The sequence below is a fragment of the Hoplias malabaricus genome, chromosome 2 (assembly GCF_029633855.1).
Source record: "Hoplias malabaricus isolate fHopMal1 chromosome 2, fHopMal1.hap1, whole genome shotgun sequence".
In the NCBI taxonomy this organism is placed as follows: Eukaryota; Metazoa; Chordata; class Actinopteri; order Characiformes; family Erythrinidae; genus Hoplias; species Hoplias malabaricus.
This window is the reverse complement of record NC_089801.1, coordinates 1,557,501-1,580,406: the sequence shown is the minus strand read 5'-3', so window position 1 is coordinate 1,580,406 and position 22,906 is coordinate 1,557,501. Positions and strand designations below refer to the sequence as shown.

Here is a 22,906-nt window from a genome sequence, read left to right as displayed (position 1 = left end):
GATTTCCATTTTTATTACATTTCTACAAAGTGTACCATCTTTTATTTGGAAGTGAGATGAGTAAATATTTAAATGTCCTGAATAAATGAATGAGTGCAGTTCTGCAGAGCTGTTTTCTCAATCCAATTTGTCAAAACATTTGCATAAACGTCAAGTTTAATTGATCGTTCATCAGAAGAATATGAGTTACGTTTGTAGTATATTTTTATTTTAAAGTATTGTGCTGATACCAAAACCAAAAATAACTGCTGAAATACATTCAGGAAATCAGGGCTATTGCCAAAACTCTTTGAATGTGTCGACATTTGTGTTTAACTGGGGACTCAGTAAAATGTGAAACAGAAATGAAAACAATATATAGACTTGTGTGTGTGGTCCAATATTTCAGCTCATATTATTTTTCTTTTTGGCTGGAATTGGGTCACAACAGCCTACGTAATGGGTGGCATACCAAAAAATGCCCCTACTGGTTAAGGCCTTACTTTATGAGTTCCTGTTGGAAGGGGAGTGTTGGGGTGTGAACTAATGTGCTGAATCATGAACAGGGTTAGGCTTGGTGTTGGGGGGAAGTTTGGGGTTAGGATTTTTATCCGTATCCTCTTCCTCTTGGTTTCTTTTCAGATGCGTATCATTAGTGAATCAATTAGGGTTTGTTGTATCAGCTCTGGTGTTTATAGGCTGTGGCTAAATGTAATTTTCTGCCTCTTTACGGAGCAGAGTGTGGAGACGGGGTTGGGTTTACTCAGCCCCTAACAGCCATGTTATTGAACTAAATCTGATTTTACACAAGGAAATAAGCATCCACTCTGTAATAACAGAGCAGACCTCAGTGTGAGTTCCACTTGTACCGAGTCTCTCTCTCTCTCTCTCTCTCTCTCTCTCTCTCTCTCTCTCAGGCTGCTGAGTCACACTATGAAGGATCACCTGGTGCGAGTGGCGAATGAAGCTGAATTTATTCTGAGCCGACAGAGAGCGGAAGATATCCACAAACATGCAGAGTTTGAGGTACAGAGCTTTTATTCTCACGGCACTCAGCCCTTACAGGCAGCTGCTGAACTAACTCCCTCAAATAACGTAAAAAAAAAGAGACAGTTCAATGGATCTGTCTCAGAACCTACTGAGCTCTCTACAAGGACACCGTCATAATTAGTGCTCCCAGTTCCTAGCGATTATAAATGCATACAAATAGAAAGTAAGGTCTAACATCAACGAACATTGGGCGCTTCCTCAGCCGCTAAAGAGGACAACAAGTGTAATATTAGGGTTTAACTGCAGCAAAAAACTGTTCTTTCTTTTTTTCTTTCTTTTTTCTTTCTTTCTTTCTTTCTTTCTTTTTCTTTCTTTCTCTTTTTTCTTTCTTTTCTTTATTTCTTTCTCTTTTTCATTTTCTTTCTTTCTCTTCTTTCTTTCTTTCTTTCTTTCTCTTCTTTCTCTCTTTCTTTCTTTCTTGTTCTTTCTTTCTTTTGTTCTTTCTTTCGTTCTTTCTTTCTTTCTCTTTTTTCTTTCTTTTCTTTCTTTCTCTTTTTCCTTTTCTTTCTTTCTCTTTTTTCTTTCTTTCTTTCTTTCTTTCTCTTTTTTCTTTCTTTCTTTCTGTCTGTCCCTGACAGTAGCGCATTCAAAATCTTGTTCATTTCTCTGTTCCTGCAGCGTGAATACGACTAAAGCAGAGATGAAAAATTCCGCCCCCAAACATGTGACTCTCACTTTTTTTGAGGACTACTTGAAGTAAACTTTTGTCCTTTATTTGTGAGTGAAAGGCCAGTGCAGCTCCTATGACCTACAGTGTCTGACTTTGAGTGAATATGGTTAAAAACGATGATGATATGGAGTGTTATTTCTCCTGTGCGCGTTTCTCAATGGCTGTCTGTCAGAGCTGAGGAGCAGGCAATTTGACAGAGAACAAATGTTTTCTTTTCAAACAGAACGTGTGAGAAGCTGAGCCTTCGCACTGAGAGCGTGAACAGTACTACTGGCACAAGTCTAAACCAAACACTACCACAGAACTGATTTATATACTCTCTCTCTCTCTTTCTGTCTCGTTCTGTCTGTCTCTCTCTATCTTTCTGTGTCATAGTAAATATGCTTCTTCTGAGAGGTTAAAGTCAGGGTCTGAAATATGAAATTAAACTAGTAAATTAGCAGAGGTGTGTGTGTGTGTGTGTGTAAATTTTAGTTCTGTTGATTCAGTTTGTGTGTTACTCACTTGTGAAACATTTCCCCTCACAGATATTAACCTACACTCCACTGTTCATTAGGAAGACTACATTTGCCTTGATTGACAGCTGCTTTGAGTCTTTTAACTATTTTTCAATCACTTAATATTCAGTTATAAACATATGTAACATGCCCTTTATGCCGACAGAAATAAGACTATATACTTGTGCTAAGGGTGTTTTAAAGGTATTACCTTATTTGGTGGAGTGATAAACCAGTTTTTAAAATGTGGATCACCGTATTTGACTGTACTATCCAGACCCAGGTGAATGTTTTATTGCTCAGAAGCTGCTGGTTAATGTCTCAGGATACTTCACAGAGATTCAGATAAAACTCCAAGATCTTCTATTCAAACTCAAGAGGAGACCCAGGGGAGATTCCTGCGCTCTTATCCTCTGGGGAAATATCCGAGCAGAGAATTTCCACTTTACTCTGTCTGCTCTCACAGGACACTACAGAGATACTCAGGAGGAACTACAGCTAATGGCAGAGATATTGTGAGGAAATTACAGATATTAAGGAGGAACTACAAAGTTATTAAAGAAGAACTACACCGGTCGTAAGGATATTGAGAAGAAACTTCATAGATATTTAGTGGGCACTACAGAGCCATTGTGTAGATATTAAGGAGAAACCTTAGGCATGTTCAGGCATGTTTAGGAGGAATTACAGATATGTTAAAGAGTAACTAGAGACACTTAAAGGAGGTACTAGAGGTATCATAGTGATCTCTTCTTTAATGTTTTTTTTTCTTTGAGAATATTGATTAACATGAGAAACATGAAGTGATTTTCAAGCAGCCCTCCTCATCTTCACCTTCCAGAGGGGATCTGGGAGTGTGGTGCCCTTTCATTCCAGTTATCCCAGATTCCCGGATTTTTGCGGATTATCTGCAGTCTTCCCTGGGGCTGAACTCCTGGGATTCACTCCATTCTCTAATTGGTCCCTCTGGTCTTTCCAAGTGTCTGTATCCATGTCACTCTCAGCTCTTGGCCTGTCTTCACTTGGAAAAATCACAGAGTCTGGAATTGTGCTGACTCTTCCGTCTGTGGAACTGAAAAAAAATGTCTTGATGTTGGTTTGATCTACTGAGGGGAAAAAAGGGAATGCACTAGCGTTTTTATCCTGAACTTCTTAATCTTCAAAATATCTTTATTATATTGTTGATTTTAGCATTTTGTTCTTTTAACACTTTCTGAGTTGGATTTTTATTTTAATCCCCTATACTCCTCTAGCCCTCGCTTGGCATTAGCCTTGGTGATCTTATGCAGCTGCTGCAGAGCATCCTATTCTATTTGTCCCTGTTTTTATTTTGTTATATTTTAAAAGCAAGCTCATCCAAAATCATTTGTCTTTATAGAGATTTAGGCTTAAAATAACCCTCAGGTTTGTGTGAATGTACGAGTGTTGTCAGTGTTTGGAGGGAACAGTGCTCCTGCTTTTCTTTTTATGGTCCAGCAGCTGAGGAAGCAGGTCCCAGGTGTGTCTCACTGGCAGGTCATGTGACCCATTTTCAAACAGATACACCGACACACTCTCATCCACTTACAAGACAATTCATTGTGCTTATCACATGGAGAAAAACAAGAAAACAAAGAGTGGGAAATAAAAAGCCTTCATTTGTCCTTGGCACATTAGCTAGAGCCCTTAACACTAGTGCTGCAATTCACAGCAGTTATTTAATAGCAGATGTTAGAGGCTTAGTATCTTAAATCGCAGATAGCCTGCTTTAATGTTGAATGAAAACATTACATTTCCAGTGACGTTGCTAGGCTTCATGTTCTGATTTTTAGTTTAAACACTTGCCCATGTTTTGACGCAGCCCACACTGTATCTACAGAATTCATTGGGATTGATGAGCAGTGTCAGTATAGACTGGTGATTCCAACCAAATTTTTGGTCGAATCCAGGAATGGCAGTGCTTAGTGAGTAAAAAAACCCTTTCCAAAGAACGGAATCTAATGAAAAATGTAGAACTTCTGAGAAATCTCAGTCTGTGACGTTCATAAACCACTGTTGAATGTGCCTGAACTTCAAGCCCTCAGATGGCTCTGCATGAGAAAGTGTTATGATACTGTGATATATAAAGAGTAATTCAAAAGTGTAATTAAAAGGAAAGGTGATCTAACACAGTGGTAAATATGCAGCTGTCCCATCTTTTTAAGTTTCAAATTACTATTTTTTATTCTTTATAACATGAAATCAAGCTGGAGAGTGAAATCATTGGAAATCAAGTCTGCAAAATAATGCTTACAGACAATGAACACAATTCACAATTGTTTGATCTTTTTAAATCCCAAATTCCCACAAACAGGGTTCATGGCTTTTTTAAGTCGCTAATGTCACTGCCGTTAGGACTGAACCACTGCTAATAAACCACTAACATTGGACACTTGAATACTATGTAAATCCAATATGTCAGAAATGCAAAAACCACTAGTAAAACAACGTTCACTGAAATTACGAAATTCCCTGTATTTCACAAATATTTATTTACACAAAAAAAGAATAATTTTACTTGATGTTATTGTACTTTAACCCTAATTTACTGTGTTTGTATTTGGAAAACTAACACACACACACACAAATCGAAATATTAAAGTATTACTGTGATAACTTTAGTATAGACACAATGTACACCTTAAATAATCTGGATAAATGTGAATGTTTTTATTACAATGTTAGGGGTCCCCACTTCGATTTTATGACCTCCCTGAATATCAGATGATCAGTGTTATTTGGTGTGATGGTAGAAATTGGGTACATTTTAACTTATTCTTTTTTAAACCATGAATATCTTTGGTGAAGTCGTCCAAAACGGGTTGGATACCAAATGTATATTTGTGGTATGTAGTAAAAACGGTTTGGTACAGTTTTTGGCCAGCTTTGAACATTCGTTCTGTGCTGGTTGTTTGTTTTTATTTGTCCTCTGTCCTCATCTCTTTCCCAGTACAGCTGTGATCAGATTTGTTCAATCTCCACTTTTCTGTCGTGACCCCTGAAGATCAGAGTCTCTCTGATAAGTGCCTTGCTGATATTGCTGTATTGATTTTGTTCGTTCTGGATGGGGTGCTTCTATCACAGGCGCTGGTTTCATTTTGCACCACCACAATAAAACTAACAGGCCTCTGAAACATGCCCTGGGGGGGACTCTCAGCCCCCACCCCACCCCCAGCCCCTAAAACAGCCTTCAATGTTTTAAAGAGCAATGCTGGAAAAATCTGGAGGATTTCAGGCGGCGCAGTGGCAAAATGTATAGCTGTGAGAACAAACATTCTGTTACCTCAGTGTGGCAAATCAGCCTTAACAAACAAACGGGAGCCGCCTTTTTACCACAGTAACTACCTCTACTCTCTTGGAAGACTTGATTTGCGGATTTGATGGGGTTCAACTGCATAAACCTTAATAAGGTCAGGTGCTGTTTTTCAATGATGTCTTCTGGATCATAAACACCACTCCAACATGTTCTAAAAGTATTAGATGGAGCTTCCACACTGTTCCTTGTTCCATGGCCCAATGCTGGAAGGCATTATACTCTTCTGGCTGACATTTGGCATTGAGCATTTTGCAGCTGCTCCAGAGCATGCTGTTTCAATTTACAATTTATAGAGATTTTACAGACATTAACAGATTTGTTAGCATCTTTCCATGAAAGAAGAAGCCACATTTTTCTCAGAAATAACTTGAAACTGACCAAGTAATTTATTCTTAATAATTCACTGAAATTTAATTTACAGAAAATTATAGATTTTCTGATTGGGGGTAGTTCAGCCCACTCCTTTTCCTGAGCAACCTACTCTTGCTGTTTCAGGTTTGAAGGGGATCTCACTGCATGATTCAACTCGGGGGTCATTGATGGCCATTTCAATATAGTACACGCTTAAGAATGATGGTTCTACAAGGGTAAAATAGAACCCTGAACGCTTGAAATTATCTCTGCATCATAAAAGTGTTCTTCAGATTTTTGAAGAATGTACTATCGATGGTTTTATATACCACTTTTTAGAAAAGGGTTCTATATGGCACCAAAAACGATACCTCTAGTGCAGCAATGTCAAGCTTATAACAATATAGGAACTGTTTTGAGTGCTTTTAGGTGTGTGTTTTGAGTCATTATCTTGGTGGAGGGCTCAGGATCTGAGACTGTATATCACTGTGTTTTAAAATGAGCTTTGCACAAGTTCCAGGACCCTTGTGCCAGTTGCAGCCAAGCAGCCCCAAAACATAAGATTCTCCTTAGTGTTTTATTATTTGTTCTCAGTAGGTATGTTGTGTTTTTCGTTTGTGAGCCTCAGGCTGATGTTAGTAGCGAGTTGTCTCATCTGTCCGAAGATCTTTCTTCCAGAAGCGTCGTGGTTTGTCAATATGTATTTTAGCAAATTCCAGTCTGGTTTCTTTTTTTTTTTTTTTTTTTTTCCTTCTTCAACCCTGGAGTCCTTCTGGGTCTTCTTCCAAGGAGCCCACTGTCACTCAGAAAGTGACAGATAGTACCATCAGACGATGATATACCTTGTCCTTGGAGTGCAACTTGTATCTCTTTGGATGTTTTCCTTGGTTCTTCGTCCTGCTTTCATTCTATCCTTCTGTTCGGTCTGGTGTCAACTTTCCCCTTGTGTCCACATCCAGGGAGGTTGGCTACTATCCCATGGACCTTAAACATCTTAATAATATTTACAACTGTAGTCTCAGGAACATCAAGCTGCGTGGAGATGGACTTGAGCTTTTTCAGGCTTGTCAAGAATGTTCTTTCAGATGTCCTCAGAAATCTCTTTTTTTGCTTTCTCTGGGCCATGTTTAGTGTGGTTCACATGATAATGCCAAACAGCAGTGACCTTTAAAAAAAGTTGCATGGGTGATTAAAAGATGGTATCAACACATTTGCAGTGATTTATTTCTCTTCACACTTCCTTTACTTTGTTCTATGACATAGTCATGCAGTTATGCAGTATATGAGAAGATTGCTTTTCATTGTATCACTTTTCAGGAGGAATAAAGCATTGCTTCAGTGAGCTGTAAGGGTACCAACAACAAAATTGTCTACATCTGTGTCCACATTTGAACATTTGTCTGCGAAATGTAGGGGAATTCATTCAAGTTATGAGATGTCTGCACTAATTTTGCATTTATATTGTAGGATTTAATCAGCTCTGGTAGCAAGTAAAGGGTGAAAAGGAAGGAACAAAATCTTCAGGGAGCCACTATATGGAAGGAATTCTTGACAGGAATTGAAATAATGTGAGGCTGAGCCCAAGGGACAGAGCTGCCATACTCTCTTTTACAGGGGGCCCTGGACTGACATCTGGAGACGGCTCAATTCTCTAAATAAAGAGTATCCGTTCTTTTACATTTGCATTAAACATATCCATCAGTTGGTTATTATTAGTTTTTTTAAGCTTCATTATTGTTTCAATCATTAACCACAGCATTATTCATAAAAGCAGGCGTCTTACGTTATAGTTAGTTCTTTCATTACATACAATATTGGTCTTCCACTGTGGTCCAAACTGTGGCGTCTTGGTACTTTTGCACTCAGTTATTAGTTCTGATTTTTATTACTGTTTCCTGTAGGCCTAAAATCAGGATTTAAATTCTACGTTTTATTTGAAATCACCTTATTTTTGGTGCTACAAAGGGTTCTTTGAGCTACGGCAAAGAGGAACCACTTCTGAACCATTTTGATTAAGAAAATCGAAAGTGTTAAGAATCTGTTTTAAGGTTAAAAAATGCTTCTTCATGGCACCAAAAGTGGTTCTTCTGTGGCACAAGACTCTAACTCTGTTAGTTTAAGGCCACTGAAAGAAACCATTTCGGCTTGAGTCTTGGTTCCTCACAGGGGGGTTCTTTTGAGTCTTGCTTTACGCAGTCTTTCTGCTCGTTTTGAAAGAGTTTCAGGTTTTGCACCCTGGTTCCTCTCAGTTGGAACGTACTTCTATAGGTTCTTTCTCTCACTCTGAGACATGTTCTGCTTCTGAGTCCTGTTTTTCCTCTGTGGCTATTCGCCTTCTTCTGAGGAGCCTTGCTTCTCTTTGAGGGAAGCTCCCATTTTAAATCTTCGTTCTAGGATCTTTTGAGACTTCTCAGTAGTTACTCCTCTTCTGAGGGATATTCTCTTTCTGAATGTTGAGTCCTCTGAGTACTTGTCCTGGAGTCTTGTTTTGAGTCTTGGTTCCCGGCAGTAGTTCTGCTGCTGGTGGTAGTTTTTCAATTTGAATAATTTAGGTTCATTCAGTATGAAATTCTTACAGTCGTCTTTATGCTGTTTATTTTTCTACTTTTTTTTTTCTGTTACTCCTGGAGCACAATCTATCGGTTCTAGATTAAGTTATCTCGCAGAACCCTGTGAGACAGAAATGATTGTGACCATAGGGTCCTGATGGACACACAGATAAGAAGAGGAAATCCAATTATCTTTTAGTGTTTTCTTTCTAATAGGATCTGTAATACAGAGAGGATCCGTTCGATCGCACTGCACGCGAGCCGGCGCGAGGGCGAGAGACATATGGAGCAGGAGGGAGATAGAGGGAGAGATAGTGACCCCTGCTCTCTTTATGAGAGTGTTTCTTCATTAGGAGTGAAATGTGGAGGGAGCAGGGCTGCAGGGGCAGATGAACCGATTCTGATAGAGAAGAAAAGAGAAAGAATGAGGTCACCTCTCATCCTCCATCTGTCTCTATGTCTCTCCTATCAAACTCCTTCTATCTCTCTCTCTCGGCTCATTCTCTTGGTCTTTCTCTCCTCTCTTTTCTTCGGCCTGACTCGTTTTCTGAGGCAGCTACTAATTTTCTCTTCTCTTCTATTCTCTTTTTCCTTCCTTCCATTCCCCGTCATTTCCTCTCTTTATGCTTATCAGCCCTCTGTCTCTTTCTTTCTCTCCTCCACCTCACTTTTTTCTGTCTGTAATTGGTTCCCAGGTGATTTCTTTGCTGAGGTGCTATATATATATACTGTTGTTTTCACTATTTTTATCTATCTATCTATCTATCTATCTATCTATCTATCTATCTAAATAGCATGATGTTTCTAGTGTAAATGACATTTACTGTTTCAGTGAAAGGTTCAAAGCTTTTTTTATTTCACTTCAAACTGCCCTTGTGGCTTATTTTTAGTTCAATTGTGATTGGCTCAGCTGTTTTTCGGTCAAACGGCCAGCGTGCCAGACGTGCTAAATGCTTTCTCCTGTACAACATGCGCAATATGAAAAAGATTTGTCATGACATTCAAATTATTGCTTTCCAAAAATTTTCCTTCTGACAGTAAGCCCCACTATTTTATGCGCTTTCATTCATTCATTCTCTGTAACCCTTATCCAGTTCAGGGTCGCGGTGGGTCCAGAGCCTACCTGGAATCATTGGGCGCAAGGCGGGAATACACCCTGGAGGGGGCGCCAGTCCTTCACAGGGCAACACACACACACACACACCCACACCCCTAAGGAACCTTTTGAGTCGCCAATCCACCTACCGATGTGTGTTTTTGGACTGTGAGAGGAAACCGGAGCACCCGGAGGAAACCCACGCAGACACAGGGAGAACACACCACACTCCTCACAGACAGTCACCCGGAGAAAACCCACGCAGACACAGGGAGAACACACCACACTCCTCACAGACAGTCACCCGGAGGAAACCCACGCAGACACAGGGAGAACACACCACACTCCTCACAGACAGTCACCCGGAGGAAACCCACGCAGACACAGGGAGAACACACCACACTCCTCACAGACAGTCACCCGGAGGAAACCCACGCAGACACAGGGAGAACACACCACACTCCTCACAGACAGTCACCCGGAGGAAACCCACGCAGACACAGGGAGAACACACCACACTCCTCACAGACAGTCACCCGGAGGAAACCCACGCAGACACAGGGAGAACACACCACACTCCTCACAGACAGTCACCCGGAGGAAACCCACGCAGACACAGGGAAAACACACCACACTCCTCACAGAGTCACCCGGAGGAAACCCACGCAGACACAGAGAGAACACACCACACTCCTCACAGACAGTCACCCGGAGCGGAAATCGAACCCACAACCTTCAGGTCCCTGGAGCTGTGTGACTGCGACACTAACCTGCTGCACCACCGTGCCGCCCCTATGCACTTTCTTATTCCCTAGAATCTGCAAAACATCTCAGGTACAAAGGGGTCAAAATCAACCAAGACTAATTTATTATGAGGCGATTAAAGGTTCAGGTGAATGGTGTTTGCCGTCTGTTACGTCGTCCTGGTAACACGCTGCCCTCTGACTTTTAATTACGTCTTACCAAAACATGCAGGTGATTCTTTTGAGCTGCTCAAAGGTTCGTTGTCTCCTGGCGTCATTTTAATTTGCCCATGACACCCGGGAGATTGTTGTTATTGAACCCTGTTGTACGGGAGGATCTTTTTTGCATTCAGAAGGAATGAATATATAAAACCCCAGTGAGATTGTGTTATCGTGTGTTAATGTTTGTGTGTGTGTGTTTTTTAATGGATTGTGTTGGACTGCTTTAATCTGTCCTTTGCAGCTAAAAAAATTATCCCTTGCTTCTATTCTTCTTCTCTCCCTCTGTCCAAGACACATTCATTTTTCACTCTCCTTCATTTGACTATTTTTCACCTGAAAAAAGGATGCAGTTAATTCCTGATACTCCTACTGACCTTGAAGAGGAGGAGGAGGTGGAGAGAAGATGAAGAGACTGCCATCTCTGCATTGTGACCAGTCCATTAAAATCACACAATGAGAGAGAGAGGGAGGGAGGGAGAGAGAGAGATAGTTTGGTGATAAGTTGTTTCCCTGGTGTTAACCTTGATACTCACTGAGACTGTCAAGGGCAGATGGTGATGACACCACTTTTTTATCTGTCTCCCTCTCCCTCTCACACTCTCACTCTTTTTTCACTTCCCGTTTTCTTCTTCCTCGCTCTTTTTACACTTTATTACTGTCTCCTCACCTTCATTATCTACTACACCTTTCTCTCCTTTGTCGCTCATCTTTCCTTTTTCAACTCTTGCTGTCGTTTATGTATTTTTCTCCTTTATTCTCTTCTCTCTCTGTTTGACATATTCTCTGATTCTCTCACGCCTCTGTTGGTCTAACTCTCCTATATTTTGCATTTTCTTATTTTTACCCTCATGCTTTCTCTCAGTAGCTGCCCCCCCTCACCTCCATCTCTTTCTCTCTCTCTCTCTCTCTGCGCTCGTTTTTTACTCCCCTGTTCTGGTGAAGTGGCTGTAGAGGGAAATCAATACTGTGTTTCTGAGGATGACAGGAGCATCGTTTCTGAACTGAAGCTTCTGTCACTCGGTGTCATTCTGTTCTCCGTTCTACTTTTAAACCGTCATTTTTCTTCCTCTGTCACTCTCCCTGTCCCCCCACCCCCCTACGCCTCTCTTTTGTCTGTATTCCCTGTGGTCGTGATGTTTTGCATCCTGCAGGAACGCAGAGGGTCGAAAGATCAAGTGCAACCAGAATCCCTTCATTTTCTCTTTATTCATCTCAGTGTTTCTATTATTTTCTCAGAAATCTCCCCAAACAGCTTCACGTCCATCAAAAGGCCGAGGCCACCTTTCTTTTTTTCACAATGTCTTTTTTAACAGGAGTTCCACCCATTTTTCTAATTTCCCCAGAATTCTCCGGTTGAGACGTTAACCGTGTGTTGGAGAGAGGTTTGATTCCTGACAGTAGTTGACAGTTCTAGTGATGGAACCCAATGTCCTCCTCTAAAAGCTCCACACACAAAGAAATCACAGTAAATGGTGGTGAACACACTGCTGATGTCTGACCATAGCTTGGAGAATATGGTGTGGTGTTTTTTATATCCATTCCTGGTTGAGGGGGATTTGCAGGATGCTGTAATGTATAGAAACATATTGATTTGAGATTTCCACTCTTTTAAATCATCGTTGTTCCATATAAACGTTAGACAGGTGGAGGTCACCGCTTGTTGCGTAGTGGAAATTAAATGCTGGATTTGTGATGTCGATATGGAGACACCTCGCCCATTCACCACCACTTGAAAGAGTCTACAATGAACCGCTTCTCCACTCAGTTATGGATGTTTTTTTGGGCCCATGTTATGGGAATTACACCCCCTCCCCCTCACTCCCCTTCGCTTAACAACAGAAGAAAACATTTGTTGGAGGAGCTAGGATTTCTGTCGGTGGTGGCAGGTTTAATGGGTGAGAATTAAAGGGGACGTGTGAGAGGCATCTGAGAAGTTTTGGTGAGGGTCGACTCTGTCTGATCCTGACTTTGTAAATACAGACGACGATAATTGCTCTGTCTCTCAATATAACACTCCGCTCAGAGCTAGCGCAGTGGTTAGCATGGCATTAGCCTTGATCACAGGCCGTTAGCCTTCAGCCTTGAACATTAACCGTACACGGCTCTAAATGTTTTGTGATGTCACATGTTCCAGACTAAATTACTCTGTAAGACCTTCAACCCCACGCACATGATGAGCAGAATTTGGGTGTCAGTAAAGTTTAAAACTAAAGATACTGGACTCGGCTAGAGCCCTTGCTTTCTTCTGTCAGACTACAGCCTGTAGTTCGAACAGAAAAAATGCAAATGGGTAAAAAGCCCCCAGCACAGGAAACTGTGGTGTAGTGGAGCTGTTTTCTCTGAAGTAATGAAGCTCCATTCAGTAAATCTGAGCGAGTTTGAGTGCTGTTTGTGATCCACAATCCAACTAATCATGTTATATTTATTGAATCTAATGTAGAAACAGAGAGAATCAAGCTCCTCAATAAGAAATGCTGGAGTACAGAACATGTTTTTTATATATATATAAATATATACGTCGCGTCATAAACCAATTTTTTTGTGTAAGTCGGAACATACGTACATACTGTACGTAAATAACATACTGTAAGCACTTATCCTATTCTAATGCGACTGGGGTGATGCCGCCCAGTAAACAAGGAATGTCCCTGGACGTTCAAAATAGGTCTAAATGTAGTCTGTCCGTCAAGGACATATTTTAAACGTCAATGGACGTCCAAAATCCATCTTAATAAGTTAGTTAAGTGGTGACCAATCGATAACGTCAGTGGACGTCCAAAACGCGTTTTATTCAAGTAATTTATTTTGGAACCAATTAATAACGTCAGTGGACGTCCAAAATACGTCTAATAGTCGTCTTTTCAATGTCTGTGTTTGGACGTCTTTTCAACTTTCATTTTCAACCTTAAGAGAACGTCGATTAGACGGCAGTCATTACGTTATCTCAACGTTGAATCAACGGCTAAATGTTTACTGGGCGTGCACACCAAACACGAAGTTCATGTTATGATGTTTACGACGCAAAACCACTTAAGTCGAAACAAGGCTTTATACAGTAAATGGGAGATGTGTCGTAACCACGAAACATCGTAACTCGGGACTGACGTAACCTGAGGACCTCCTGTGTGTATATATATATATGTGTGTGTGTGCAAAGGAATTATTATTAGGATGTCATCAGAGGAACGGGATCATTTTTGGATTATGTTACTCCTGTATTTAATTAAATAATGTTTGAATAATGCTGTTTTTTTTTTTTAAGAAATAATATACGTTGTTGGAAGTTGATGGAAAGGTTCCTAATCTAATCAAAACCTTCAGGGACCAGTGGCCATCACCAGGAGCTGATATAGTGCTGTTTATGGCAACGTTTGAAGTTGTGACAATTAATTAATAACTTGTTAATTAATGAGTTAATCCCTGACCCGATACGGACAGCAGCTTTGACATGAAATCAGAGCACTGAGTAGAAGTCCCTTCAGGACAGAGAACATCAAACAAACACCTGATTAAAGCAGGGTTCCTTACAATTACAGCTGTTAACGTTCGTACTGAAGTCACAGTGTTTCTAAGGAATCGCAGATTGGTTTCATTAAAATCATTTCCCATTTCTGACACAGTGATAAATAACACTGATCACGTTACAGAAACATTACATTGGTGTAAACTGTACGCTCGTAGTCCTGTTCGAACGTTCCACGACATCAGAGGAACGGATCTGTGAAGCTGTTCATCGGGAAAATATGCTTTTGTTTGTTTGTGAATGGGGGATTAAACCTTTTGGAACCATTTTGTTGACTATCCCAGTGTTTTTCGTAGAGAGATTTCCGGTATGGGAACGTCGCTGATTTCCGTGAGCCCTAAACCCAATACAGAATGTTGAATACTCTAAGTACGATGAATAAGTGAACAGCGAGTGGTTATTAATGTACAGGTTATATATGTCCACGTTGTTTTTGTGCAGCAGTAGCAGCTCTATTTGAATTCGAGCATCTATTGTGTGTCACTTTTTTTTTCCCCCCTTTTTTCATTCCCTCTGGCTGGTGTTTCCCATCTCAAACGTTCAATCTTTTTACCCGGACTTGACCTTCTGTGTAGACCGGAGACAAATTACACTCTTTCGCTCACTCTCTCTCTCCCTCTCTCATTCCCTCGCTCAACCCTTTCATCTGTATTCCTGCGACAGTGGCATGCGAGTTAGCGTTTGTGCGTCCGGGCCGGGTTCTTTGTGGTGATTTTGGCTGGGTTTTAAGGTCAGAATGCACTTAAGCGCTGCAGAATGAGACGTGGATTGATAATTAGGGGAAGGCTAGCTGCGGCTAATGTGATTCATCTCCATGGATTTTCTGTCATAAGTGAAGAGTGGAGGCTAAATTGGAGAGGAGGGCCCATTAGGAGGCAGTTTACTGTGTTTACTGCAGCTCTCTCTCTCTTTCTTTCTCTCTCTCTCTCTCTCTCTCATTCTCTCTTTCTCTTTCTACCGCAGCTTTATTCCTTTCTCAGACTAATTCAATTTAAACCATAACACACACACACACACACACACACACACACTCACTGAATTACATTAAGAAACGCATCTCTCCGCTCCTGTAACCTTTCGGCCTTGTCGCTGTTCTCCAAATGCTGTTTCACGGAGAAGGAGAGAAAGAGCAAGAGCAAGAAAGCGAGTCTTTGTGCTTTGTCTGTTTTGACTCCAGTTAAAAGCTCTGTATTTCCATCATGTTTTGTGTGATTCGATACTTAATAACCCTATCAGATCCTCGCTGTTCAGTCAGTGTGGTTAATGAATTATTTCCTTATTTTACTTAAGATGGTGTTGGAAATCTATTTTATTTTATTTTTACTATTTGTACTGAATTAATGCAGTTTTTTTATAAGATAAAACAGTAAATGCACTAAAACGTAGTACAGAATAAGTCCCTGTTTACTATGAATTATTCACCAATGAATTAATATTCAATATCAGCTATGACTTATTCGATATGTATTATATATGATTCAGAATCGATTAGGAGTGATTCAGTAATTGCTATAAAGGTAGTTCTGAATTTAAGGCGTTTGAATAGATTTATTATTTTTGATTCGCTTCATGGATAACGCTGTAAAAGTTTCTTTAATCACAGATTTTTTTGGTTTGAGATGCTTTGTTTTACGTCACGTCTGGGATCAAACGCCGTCTGATAACACATTCTGACAAAGAAAAATGTGCCCCCTTGCTTTATGGGTACTTTGTACATTTTTTAAAGTAGCCCAAAGGCATTAGCAAATATGTGTCCAGTGTTATTAATCACTGTGACAACAGCTTGGAAATGACCCAGAGTTCCATTTGTTTCCTATGTGTATAGAGTTACACACACACTCTCTCTCTCTCTCACACACACACACACACACACACACACACACACACACATACATACACAGCTCTGAGTTTCCTTCTGGGGTGGGATGCTGCTTTTTAATATTTTTGATGAAAACCATGTTCTTAAAATGTGAAATACATTGATGTTAATAGAGTTCAGGTATTCTTAAAATAAAATCACAAAAAAGAGGAAAACAACAGACGTTAATGAACGAATAAATAAAAAAAATTAGATTTTGCATTAACTATTTGTTTCTCAATTTTATTGGATCAAATCAGACATTGTTATATGTTTGTATGTGAAATGTTGTGAACGGAGCTTACGTTTTGTAATAACGTTATTAAAGAAAAATGAGGAACGTCTAAAACACAGTGAATTCGTTATTTTTTTTTTGTATGTGAACTGAGTAGAAGACGTAAATAGACTCATGGAGGTCAGATATTTTAAGTTCGGTTGTTGATGTTTGTCTGGGTTTGTGTTTACAGTCTCATTGTGCCCAGTACTCTGCTGATAAACGAGAAGAGGAGAAGATGTGTGATCACCTGATCAGAGCGGCGAAGTACAGAGATCATGTGACTGCCACTCAGCTGATCCAGAAAATCGTCAACATCCTCATGGACAAACACGGAGCATGGGGAGGCTGCTCCTACAGGTAAATACCCCTCTGCACACCTGAGCATACCTCTATAGTGTACACCTTAAAATAATTCTACAAAACATTCATACGGCGAACATGAGCAATCTGCATCCACGAATACAACACACCTGTCTGGATACACCTCCACACACCTGTCTGAGTACACCTCCACACACCTGTCTGAGTACACCTCCACACACCTGTCTGGATACACCTCCACACACCTGTCTGGATACACCTCCACACACCTGTCTGAGTACACCTCCACACACCTGTCTGAGTACACCTCCACACACCTGTCTGAATACACCTCCACACACCTGTCTGGATACACCTCCACACACCTGTCTGAGTACACCTCCACACACCTGTCTGGATACACCTCCACACACCTGTCTGGATACACCTCCACACACCTGTCTGAGTACACCTCCACACACCTGTCTGAGTACACCTCCACACACCTGTCTGAGTACACCTCCACACACCTGTCTGGATACACCTCCACACACCTGTCTGAGTACACCTCCACACACCTGTCTGGATACACCTCCACACACCTGTCTGAGTACACCTCCACACACCTGTCTGAGTACACCTCCACACACCTGTCTGGGTACACCTCCACACACCTGTCTGAGTACACCTCCACACACCTGTCTGGATACACCTCCACACACCTGTCTGAGTACACCTCCACACACCTGTCTGAGTACACCTCCACACACCTGTCTGAGTACACCTCCACACACCTGTCTGAGTACACCTCCACACACCTGTCTGGATACACCTCCACACACCTGTCTGAGTACACCTCCACACACGTGTCTGGATACACCTCCACACACGTGTCTGGATACACCTCCACACACGTGTCTGAGTACACCTCCACACACCTGTCTGAGTACACCTCCACACACCTGTCTGAGTACACCTCCACACACCTGTCTGAATACACCTCCACACACCTGATGATAACGGTAAAACAACTGTACCCACCTAACTATACCTCTGCCCGTCTGAACACACCTCTACAAGCTCAGCCCTGTGAACATAAGTGAGCACATCTGAACACACCTGTCGAACACACTGGACCTTTGCACATCTGTATGGAACGCATCAAAGCACACCTCAGTATTCATTTGCCCTCGTCACATTCGACGAAAAGAAATGTTGGTCTCGGTTGCTACATATCATCACTGTCCAAAGAATAACATGCATCTTCAAAATAATATCTTTATAAGAGAAGCATTAAACCCATTAACTTTCAATGAAATAAATATAAAAAAAATTATTCTTAATTTTTTTAAATTCTTTAATTTATTTTTTTCTTTTTATTCGTTCTATCTTAAAGGTTTCTATTGGACTGTTCATGAATTTTCATTGTGTACTATTTCAACCTTTTGTTCAGCAGCATCTGAGAAAATATATATGCTAAGTGTCTTCTAAAATATATTAAATATCAAGTATTTGGAAGCGGCAACGGTGGTGCAGCAGGTAGGGACCTGGAGGTTGTGGGTTCGAGTGACTGTCTGTGAGGAGTGTGGTGTGTTCTCCCTGTGTCTGCGTGGGTTTCCTCCGGGTGACTGTCTGTGAAGAGTGTGGTGTGTTCTCCCTGTGTCTGCGTGGGTTTCCTCCGGGTGACTGTCTGTGAAGAGTGTGGTGTGTTCTCCCTGTGTCTGCGTGGGTTTCCTCCGGGTGACTGTCTGTGAGAAGTGTGGTGTGTTCTCCCTGTGTCTGCGTGGGTTTCTTCCGGGTGACTGTCTGTGAGGAGTGTGGTGTGTTCTCCCTGTGTCTGTGTGGGTTTCCTCCGGGTGACTGTCTGTGAGGAGTGTGGTGTGTTTTCTCTGTGTCCACGTGGGTTTCCTCCGGGTGACTGTGAGGAGTGTGGTGTGTTCTCCCTGTGTCTGTGTGGGTTTCCTCCGGGTGACTGTCTGTGAGGAGTGTGGTGTGTTTTCTCTGTGTCCACGTGGGTTTCCTCCGGGTGACTGTGAGGAGTGTGGTGTGTTCTCCCTGTGTCTGCGTGGGTTTCCTCCGGGTGACTGTCTGTGAGGAGTGTGGTGTGTTCTCTCTGTGTCTGCGTGGGTTTCCTCCGGGTGACTGTCTGTGAGGAGTGTGGTGTATTCTCCCTGTGTCTGCGTGGGTTTCCTCCGGGTGACTGTCTGTGAGGAGTGTGGTGTGTTCTCCCTGTGTCTGCGTGGGTTTCCTCCGTGTGCTCCGGTTTCCTCCCACAGTCCAAAAACACACGTTGGATTGGCGACTCAAAAGTGTTCGTAGGTGTGAGTGTGTGAGTGAATGTGTGTGTGTTGCCCTGTGAAGGACTGGCGCCCCCTCCAGGGTGTATTCCTGCCTTGCGCCCAATGATTCCAGGTAGGCTCTGGACCCACCGCGACCCTGAACTGGATAAGGGTTACAGATAATGAATGAATGAATGAATTAAGTATTTGAAACTCCTGTGGCCCTCCATTGTCCTCGTTTTCTTGTTGGTTTTTAATTTCTTCTTTTTCTGTGTATCTGAGTGTGAAGGGATTTCTCAGAGGACGACTTGTCCGTGTGATTACACTCATTCGTTCTTTCGTTCTTTTGTTGTTGAGAGTGAAATTTGTTTCACATGTATTCCCCACAGCTTCCATCCAATAAAGTAATGAAAATGAAAATATTGTGTGTGCAGCCCCTGGGGCTGATGGGAGTTGTTGTTTCTTGTGTTGTTTGCGTGTATAGTGTGTGTCATATGACCCACTGTGACCTGAATGACGGCTGTCTGCGTCTCAATAATAAATCGCTCAACCCTCAGAGACTGCAGGGCTCTCTCCTTCTCTCTCTCTCTCTCTCGTGCTCTCTTTCTCTCTTTTTCTCTTTCTCTCTTTTTCTCTCTCTCTCTCTCTCTCGTGCTCTCTTACTCTCCTTTCTCTCTTTTTCTCTCCCCCTCTCTCTTTTTCTTTCTCTCTCTCTCTTTCTCTTTCTTCTTTCTTGCTCTCTCTCTCTCTCTCTCTCTCTCTCTCTCTTTGTGTGTGTGTGTGTGTGTGTGTGTGTGTGTATTGCAGTGTTAGAACTAATGTACCGTAAAAATACAATCTGCTGCAAAGAACAGGAGGGGAAGCAGGTTTTATCCTGAAGTCTTTTCCGAAGTCCGGTTTGTAATGTGAATTTCAGGGGCGGGGCTATTAAACAGTGGATCAATAGAGCTGATATGGTAACACTGGCTCTGTATTGATCGCCCAAACCCTTCTTTCACTGGACAATACACTGTCACATTCACACCACAAAATATACATCAGAGTTAATCAATGCTCTGTTCTTTTTGTGCCCATAGTTTTGAATTCCTTTTTTGAATTGTCATAGTACAAGATGTTTTTGATCTCATTTTCATTTTCTTTTTTTGTGCCTGCCTCTGTGTCTCTGTCTGTGTGTGTGTGTGTGTGTGTGTGTGTTTCTCAGGGGGGTGCTGCATTCTGTCACAGTGTAACAATGTGCAGACAGAGGGTCATTTTAACTAACACGCACACACACACAAACGCGCACACACACAGAGTGTTTTAGAATGCTTCATTAGTGTGATCAGTGTGTGTGTTTGTAATGTGACCCATACATCATCCTCCTGCTTCATTACACATTGTGTGTGTGTTATTAAAGGCCCCCCGCTGTTCTGTTTCTCTCTCTCTCTCTCTCTCTCTCTCACACACACACATCATCACACTCTAGCTATGAGCTCTTACGCTGGTCACACTCCTCCTTCACTCTTCATACCTAATTTTTCCATTTTAGAAGAGGCTAAAAGAAAGGAAGAGAGGAATAAAAGAGGAGTAAATTAATAAAGTGAGGCGGCGAGGCTGGAATTAAATAAGAAGCAATGCACTTGGGGAGAAATTAAAAAATGGAGTGAAGGATGAAAGAAAGACTAGAGAGAAGAAAAAGGAAGGTAAAGAGATGGGCACAAACTAAAGAAGGAAGAGGGAAAGGACAGTAGACGAGAGAAAAGTGGGAAAGGATCAACGATGCGAAATAAAAAATTAGAGGAGGAAGAAATGGATGAAGGACTGAAAGCAAGAAGGAAAGGGAGGACGTGAGTTGGGAATAGGAACAGGACAAAAAGCAGGGACAGGAGTATAGCATGTGTGTTGTTCAGGGTTTTATCTCTTTAATATCAGTATCAGTGTCAGACACTGGTTGGTGTGTTCAGCGCATGGTCAGTGTTTATTCTCAGATCTGTGCAGAAGGAAACGGCTGCTTAACTCTCTCCTCCATCTGTGTAGTTACAGGGTCAGATTACGAACACACGCGCTCAGAGATCTCACACTGAGTGGTGGAACATCCCCAGAACGTCTTGAGAACCTTGTTATCGGCTCATCTCTCGCTCCCACAGAACTCTGGGTAAACACTGCAGAGACATGGAGCTTTTAGGAACTCGGCTACTCTTTAACGTCTCCAAAACACACTTAACATGCTTACGCTCGCTTCATATAGAATCACCTTTCATTTTATATGAGAACTATCCTCTCCAGGCTCCTTCTTGTGATGTTCTATCGTAGCTGCTTTTACTGGGTTAGACATCATTTAAAACAGTGATTAAAAAAAATCACCCGCTCTTCCAGCGTTCCACAGCTACACGGCCCAAAGCTAAGGGGCTTTCTACCGCTCCGGTGCACTCAGTTTAAGCTCCTGTGCAGCTACTTCAGAGCATCCCATTTCATTTGCTGTTTCTCTACACGGTTTCTATAGAACTGCAGTTCAGTGTTTATTAATAATAATGCACACATACGGCAGTGGGATCCGAATGAAAGCGTATGAGCAGTTTAAGCTCCTACAGATGTCTAACAGGAGGATTACGGGTTGTGGTTTTGTAGCTGAGGATTAGGGATTAGAGTGTAATCCAGTTAGACGCTGTAACGTAGATAATTTGTATTATAGAGAGTCTCAGATTGATATAGTGCCCAAGGGTCAGAAGTCTCTGTGAATCTCAGTCCTCTGCGACCCTCGCGCTCCTTAAATGGACTTTATTAGCCTCAGCCTCAGAAGCTCTGGCAAAAATACAGATAAGCAAAAATACTTAGCCAATTACAGTATGTCATAACATACACTCAGCTGGCCTCTATTTACATTTCCTTCATAAGCAGCTTATCCAGCGCCATTAATGGCTTTCTTTGGCTATAAACACTGCAGAGTCACGTACAAACATCCCCCAGAGAGAGAGAGAGAGAGAGAGAGACAGACAGAGAGAGAGCAGCTGTCTTTTACAGCGTGTTTTAGGGTTTTCTTCTCATTTATCCACCTACAGACTTCGGCAGTAAACAGGGATTAGTTTGTGTGGACAGTCAGACGATAACATTCTAGCTCCGTACAGAGATGTGGGATATCGTTACGTGCAAGTGTGTGTGTGTGTGTGTGTGTACTCGCTGTCCAAAGAGAAACATGTTTCTTCATTTTTGCTGATTAGTTTACTACATCATTTGGTCTTTAATTACTTGGAATAAAAGCTTTTACATTGACTTCATATAAACATATGGGGTGATGTCACAATTAATTGTCTGTGAGGAGTGTGGTGTGTTCTCCCTGTGTCTGCGTGGGTTTCCTCCGGGTGACTGTCTGTGAGGAGTGTGGTGTGTTCTCCCTGTGTTTGCGTGGGTTTCCTCCGGGTGACTGTCTGTAAGGAGTGTGGTATGTTCTCCCTGTGTCTGCGTGGGTTTCCTCCGGGTGCTCTGGTTTCCTCCCACAGTCCAAAAACACACGTTGGTAGGTGGATTGGTGACTCCAAAGTGTCCGTAGGTGTGAGTGAATATGTGTGTGTGTGTTGCCCTGTGAAGGACTGGCGCCCCCTCCAGGGTGTATTCCCGCCTTGCGTCCAATGATTCCAGGTAGACCCTGGACCCACCGCGACCCTGAACTGGATAAGGGTTACAGATAATGAATGAATGAAAAAAGTGATTTACGTAAATGAGCCCTGAGGTTTTAAAATATTAATAATAATAATAAAGATGATTTATTTATTACATTTTATTTATACAGCGCTTTTCAAGAACCCAAAACACTTACAAAATAGCAAAAAACATAGAAAGAGGTCGCCTATAGTCTATTCATATTATATATTGTGTATTCTATGACCTCGTATCCTGAGTGTATTTCACAGGTGTGTGTGCGCGTATTAAGGTCGTAGCATGTAAGCGTGCGAGTGCTGGCTTGTGGCAGTGCGTGCTATGTGAGCATGTACGACGATCTGAAATCTCCAGAGAGCACGCACAAATTTGACAGGAACAGATTCCACAGAATATTTAATGTAAAGTGTGTTTGGGGGGTGGTGGGGTGGTGGCTCATGGAAATGGATTAAAAATGCAGTAATGAAAACAGTGGAGTCACGCTGTGTTTACAGCTCAGTGGCAGGAAACAGAAACACACTGTCACACTCAGACATATTAACAGC

General features: G+C 41.8%; 1 protein-coding gene across 1 annotated transcript in view; it reads left to right on the top strand.

Moving 5' to 3' along the window:
* The window catches only part of lrba (LPS-responsive vesicle trafficking, beach and anchor containing), a 214,216-nt gene that overhangs the window by 98,559 nt on the left and 92,751 nt on the right, over positions 1-22,906 (top strand). The window contains 2 exon segments of the mRNA XM_066662321.1: positions 897-1,005; positions 16,340-16,506. Of these exon segments, the coding sequence (XP_066518418.1) occupies positions 897-1,005; positions 16,340-16,506 (276 nt within the window).